This window comes from Chenopodium album, chromosome 6 (genome assembly GCF_948465745.1).
Source record: "Chenopodium album chromosome 6, dcCheAlbu1.1, whole genome shotgun sequence".
Lineage (NCBI taxonomy): Eukaryota > Viridiplantae > Streptophyta > Magnoliopsida > Caryophyllales > Amaranthaceae > Chenopodium > Chenopodium album.
The window spans coordinates 2610216-2616347 of record NC_137839.1 but is presented as its reverse complement, the minus strand read 5'-3'; the positions used below and the strand labels follow the sequence as shown (position 1 = coordinate 2616347).

The window sequence follows — 6132 nt, the reverse complement described above, 5'->3', positions numbered from 1 at the left end:
AAAAATTATTCTTATAGCCAAACCAGCTCTTACAAACAACAAGCTATTTAAGCTATCATCTTTGAGAAAAAAAATAAAAAAAAAAACACTTAAACTCTCAATGACAAACAAGCCAAAATATATATAGTGCGATTAAAATTAATAAATTTATAATGATACGGAGCATCGCCCGGGCCAATAACTAGTTTTGTCTTTCAAACTCCACCTATTCTGATCAACGATTTAACATAAAGTAGAGAAAAATGTCTAATTGTTGCAAATAATATGAAACGGAGGTAGTAGCTCTAATCGTGAATAGTACCAAGTATTCAGGAGCAATATTAGGGGCACATATATTTCAAACTTTGAAAAAAATCACAATCTTATCACCTTAAAAAACTGCTTATGAGAAAATTAATACTCTGTATTATATCGTATATAAATTCTAGTCATAATAAAGTTTGGATAAGATTTAATAAGTGATGTTTAAACTCATTAGAGTATCACAATCATTTGATTCAATGAGTTGCAACATAAAATATAAAATGAACATCTTAATAAGGTAAATCAGCTTATACCCATTTATTTGAGTACTGAATGAGATTATCAAATACAAGTAATAAAGCTACATGAAAATTGAAAATTTTGTCATATTGGTGTGTAGTAATTCTTTAAACAAAGATTTTTCTCAATTCTAGTTCTTCAGCTACATAGTGGATTTGTGCCTCTAATACTTGAATTGGGCTCTTAGCAGTTAACATTATGTTTCACTGTATAGGCCCACATACATTGAACTAGCCAAGGCCCATTAACTAAGTATAATCCAATTGTTAAAACCACACAAATCAAGAACATCCACCATATTGGGCCTTGTGTTGTCCTCCCTTTGGCCATATCTACTTAGCTCCTATTCCGAACAACAAAAATGTGACACTAATAAACCAGCTAATTACTCCGATTTATTTTGTTTGAACTTATATAAACTTATTCCATTCCGAATTTGAAAGTTGTAAAGACTTGTGAATTTGAAACTTTGAAAACATGTCAAATACTTTGTTTGTTTAAACAATTTTCATAATAGTAATACAATAACCTGACCAGAATAACATAATTTCATATGTTTAATGCTTACTAATGTTCAAATCCAACAGCTCATACCAAGAGATGTTTACTATTTTTCTCCTGAAATAAGAACATTAAACAAAGTAATGAATTATAGGAAATCATTCACTAATTATTTAGGTGGGGTAACCTTAATTTCTTCTCCATCTGAAGGAAATTTTTCTGGATTAAGTCACCTGTATTTGGCCTACCACCTGTTGTATCAACAATATGATGCTTATTTACAAAATTCTAGCATATACCTTCTATTAAATTTCATAAATGCTGCAAAATTAATTAAAAAAAAAAACAAAAAAACATGTAGGATGTAGTACTATACTATAGCATAAAATCTGAAACAACCTCCTGAATCAAATTGCCTAAGATAAACTTGTCAACCTCACCTATAACTTGTTCAACTTCATTTAGAGTAAACATACTCTTCCAACCAACTTCCCATGTTATGCTCTTGAACTCCAAATCTCGATCTAGTATAACATAGAGATCGTCGAAGGGAAACTCATCATTTACCGGCCTTGAATAGAATCTTAAGCTCTCAATGCCATTGCATACTTCCTCCAACAGCCGATCCAAGGAGAAATAACTTTGTAATTTTGTTGTATAGATGCGCGGAAGAGGCAGGCATGTTTGTAAAAACTGCGAGCTTTTAAGTTCTAAAAGTTCGTTAGCACAATCTACCAGTATCTGAGAACTTTCTGAATCTTGATCATTGTCATCTATCATGCAAGGAACTGATTCAGGATTGACTTGAATATTGAACAGCTCCTCAACGTGGCTCACAAACGATGAGTTGTTTAGAAGCAAAGCTTTTAGCTTCATTCTGGGAGTAAGACACGGTCTCAAGGCCTTGTTATCTGTTGATTCGACGCTATTTTTGAGGCTTTTAGTTCCTTCTTGATTAGTTTCATGATGAACTGCAATACCGTTTTCATGGGTAGTAATCAAGGTAACTTCATGAAGAGTACTCTGTGTCTCACTGAGCTGATCCACATTGCAATATTCGCTAGTAGACACTGATGTAATTTCAGAATAAGAGCTTTGGTTGTCATCATAATGAGAAATATTCTTGTCATTTGGAAGACATGAATATCGGTCTGGAGTATCTAACAGCTTAATCTGACTGTCAAAATCATAATCTGCAATCAAAAAAATAAAGCAAAACTAAAAAATGGTTTCTCAATAAACACAGATCTTGCATCACCCACAAACTATCACCAAAATTTTGACGTAGCACAATTCAAAAAGCAGTATAGTAGTAAACTCTGGATCTGTGTGCATATAATATCACAGAAAAGAAATTTTAACAGCAATATATGTTTACTTTACGAGAGATGATCTCATGATCATACGATAAAGTAGAGAATAAAAACTCGAGTGTATCAGAACTTCAGAAGACAGATCAATACATTTAGAAATGAAGGTGTAAGCTAACCTCTGATCTGACTTTGACACCTTTCGTTGTCATTGTTATCACCAGTAAAACTGTTGACTGCAGGGCAAACAGAAGTGCGGTCACCTGCTGAATCAATATCCTCTTTGTAGAAGACAGTGCTTCTCTTCTTTTCACCTTTGCAAATCCTCTTTTCTTCCTGCTGCATCATAAGAAACTCATGTTACTCATATTTTGTGACAGGTTATAAACTGAAAGAGACCAAGGATTACAGTTTTCAGCCAAGGGAACTCACTTCTAAGGCTGGTTGTCTGTTCTTTTTTCGTTCTGATGTTCTGCGTTTCCTTTGATCTAACATTGAAGTGGAAGTAGTGTTCTGTTGATTAGAAGACTGGTTTTTGGAGATAGATTTTCCATCCTTTTGCCTTGTAATCTTTGCTGTGGAAAACCTTTCCTGATCTCGTGAATTCAACTGATCACTCGATCTTGCATCTTTCTTCTCTTCAACTTTCCTTCTAGTTGGAGTCACCTTCTCAACTTCAGTTGCTTTTTTGACTTCTGTTTGCTTTTTCTGTGCCTTTGGCTTCACATTGACAGAACCTTTAAGCTTAGCAGATGCAACCTTCTTTACAGACTTGGCCTTTTCTTCACAATCAACTCGTGCTACTTCATTCTTCTCACTGTAGTTTACAGCTTCATTTCTGACAATTTCTTGAGCAGATCCTCTACTGCATCTTGGTTTCACATCTCTTTCTCCCCAAAACTTTGTCTTATAAGGCTCGTCAAGATCTAGACAGGGATAGCGCATAGGTTTCATGACAACAATAGGCGGTCTTTCATCAACCCAACTATTATTCGAGGAGTAATTTTCAGACTCCGAGGAATGAATTGTCAGGCCATCCACAGAACTATTTTTAAGAAGCCCCTTAAATTTTAATCTCTCTAGTATTTCTTCAACACTTCTTTGTTTCAAACCCACCTCTTGAGCACCAAATTGAGGCCTCTTTGCCCTTGGTGAATCAATTTCGTACGTAGGCTTTGCCAAGTTCAGTAATTTCTCCCTCTCAGTGTGTTTCCTAGGACTCGAAGGGAATGATTCTAAACCCATTAGTCTAACAATCAAATTCGAGTCTTTTCCATTTTTCCTCCGAGAAGCTGTTGATGATGAGACAGAAGAATCAGAGGGAACAAAATTACTCGAATAAACCATTGATGATTGAGTACTCGAACTAGTAGAAGGCAACATATCAGGAGAAGCCATAGACATCTTTCTATGATCATAATGCTCCTCAAATATAGGATTTGATATCATATTCTGCCTAAGAAGACTATCTCTAACAACATTCCTCATCTCATCAACCGATTTCCTAGGATAACCATCTACATGATGCATTGCAGGCCTCGAATTTCCCCTCACCCCACTAACCATTACATCAAACGCTCCTTCATCAAGTTTTTGCTTCTGCTTTCGCGACAATCCCAACATATAACTCGAAGCCTCCTGCAGCTTCCCAAGCATGACTAAGGACTCTTGAAGATCAAGAGCTCCTCTCAACAAATCTTTGGCAACACTATCATTTTGTTTCTTCCTCAATAACTTGTCATAACTACTACCACTACTACTAGACCAAGAATTGATCACATGATTCAACTTCTCAGTCTCTTTAGATACCTCTAGTAGCTGAAAAGATACCGGGTTTTCGAGTTCAGCCCGTGTGATCCCTCTAACCCCCATCTCCTTTTTATCTCTCTCTTCCTTAATAACAGAAGCAACAACTAGAGATGTGTTTTGATTTCTTTGCTTTCTGTCAGCTTCAACCTTATTACTACAATCTTGCTCCTTTTTTTGAGAATTATTATTGATCTTTGATTTTCTAATTACCCCACATTCAACACCTTTTGGATCATCACATGTTACAAATGATCTATAACTAATTGATGATCTTCTTTTGTCTTGAGGCATATTCTTCAACCCCACCAACCAATTTTTCAAACCAAAAATATACAAAATTAAGTGAGTAAATTAAATTTCAAAAACCAAAATTCACAAAAATGGAAAAAGTGAAAAAGCCTTACATTTGCAACTTATAATTGAACCAAATTATTCAAAGATTGTCAACATTGATTACACCATTTTAATACTCCTTCACCAACTGTCAACTGAAAAAAAAAAAAAAAAAAAAAAAAAAAAAAAAAAAAAAAAAAAAAAAGAGTGATTACCCTGTTAGATGAAAATTGTGCATCAAATATTCAATTAAAATCATAATTTACTACAAAAATCAGAGAAAATTAAGGAAAAATGAGATCTTTATTAATTTTTTTAATTTTTTTTTTTTTCTTAAGATAAGATGCTAAGAAAGGAACTTTTAAGAACTAGTAAGTACTAGAGTAGTATGTCTTCAAAAAAAAAGTACTAGAGTAGTAACTACCTCCACTTGACTACTTGAGTGAGTAATTTCTTTCTTTCTTTCTTCTTCACTCTCAATTCTCAACTGCAATCTCTCTGCATTTTGTTGGGAGAGCTTTCATCCCAATAAGGGCCTGGCCCAGCTCGAATTTGGATTAGTCGGAATCTAATAGGCTCTGGGTTAGCGAGTGAGGTAACCTCAAGACTCGCTTTTTGTTTTTTTTACATTGATCAAACCCAATTCTCTCCTAAAATTTTAGCATCTACCCAAAAACCCAAAATTTAGAAATGATAATAAAAATCAAATTTTAGGCCAAAAAAGAAAAAGGAAGCAGAGTTTTTAAGTTTTCTGACAATGCTCACCTGTAAAACTATTAGAGAGAGTAGTAGTGAATGAGATCCACAGAAGAAGGACTAATAAAAATTATATCCAAATTTGACTTCAAAGGGTGTCTAACAACCAACCCAGAAAATTCAATGAAGATAAAAAACAATTAAAAAATAAAATAAATTATTAAAAAAAAATGTTACAGAGAAGTATGGAAGAAGAAGAATAAGAATATGAAGAGTTAGATTTGGTGGGGTTTTTGTCTAGTGAAATTAAATTATTAAATTATAAAGAAAATTAAATGTAGAAGAAAAATAATGTGAGATTGAGAGAGGGACAGGAAAATCTTTTTAACAATAAAGTTGGGAAAATTAATGAATAATTATTTGAGTATGATTATAAAATAAAGGGAAGGTTGCATATAACTTGTCGTTTGTGGGTCAGGAAACATAAAAAAGATTAAATAGTAGTGAATTAAAAGATAGATTATGTATGATTAAAACTGTTTGAGAGGGAAATAAATCCAGGTTTAGCAAGAATTTCAACAAGTGATTGGAGAAGAAAAAGAGGGGAAGAAAATAAAACAAAAGAGGCTTCAATGGTGATAACTGACACCCATGCAATTGTACAGAATATGAGGTGAACTAGAGGTTGCTTAAAGTTTAAGCTCATGGCTTTATTGTACTCAAATTTTATCTTGACTCTTGAGTCGATTGCATTCCCTTGTGGGTGGTCCGGAGTCTAGACGTTTGTCATGTATGGGGAATTGAGTTTGCGTTGAGTTGACTTAGGGTCTGTTCTCATTAACTGAATTGAACTGAGCTGAACTGAATTGAGCTTAATTGAACTAAACTGAAATGAATATTTTATAAGAGAAGGAAATTATGAGCTGAACTGAACTGAACA

General features: G+C 33.8%; 1 protein-coding gene across 3 annotated transcripts; it reads right to left on the bottom strand.

The window, feature by feature from the left end:
- Positions 1–1213: 1213 nt before the first annotated feature.
- LOC145635568 (uncharacterized) lies at positions 1214–5843 on the bottom strand. 3 transcript variants are annotated; one of them, XM_081686877.1, is made up of 6 exons: positions 5262–5843; positions 4921–5161; positions 4568–4651; positions 2787–4457; positions 2534–2693; positions 1214–2237 (listed from the first exon to the last, which is right to left on the bottom strand). In XM_081686877.1, exons 4-6 carry the CDS (start codon positions 4452–4454, stop codon positions 1420–1422), a joined length of 2646 nt encoding a protein of 881 aa, XP_081543003.1. In that variant the 5' UTR covers positions 4455–4457; positions 4568–4651; positions 4921–5161; positions 5262–5843; the 3' UTR covers positions 1214–1419. The 3 variants fall into 3 exon arrangements, with proteins under 3 accessions (XP_081543003.1, XP_081543002.1, XP_081543004.1); XM_081686876.1 differs by having other exon boundaries at positions 4921–5843; XM_081686878.1 differs by having other exon boundaries at positions 2534–2690; positions 4921–5841.
- Positions 5844–6132: the final 289 nt, after the last annotated feature.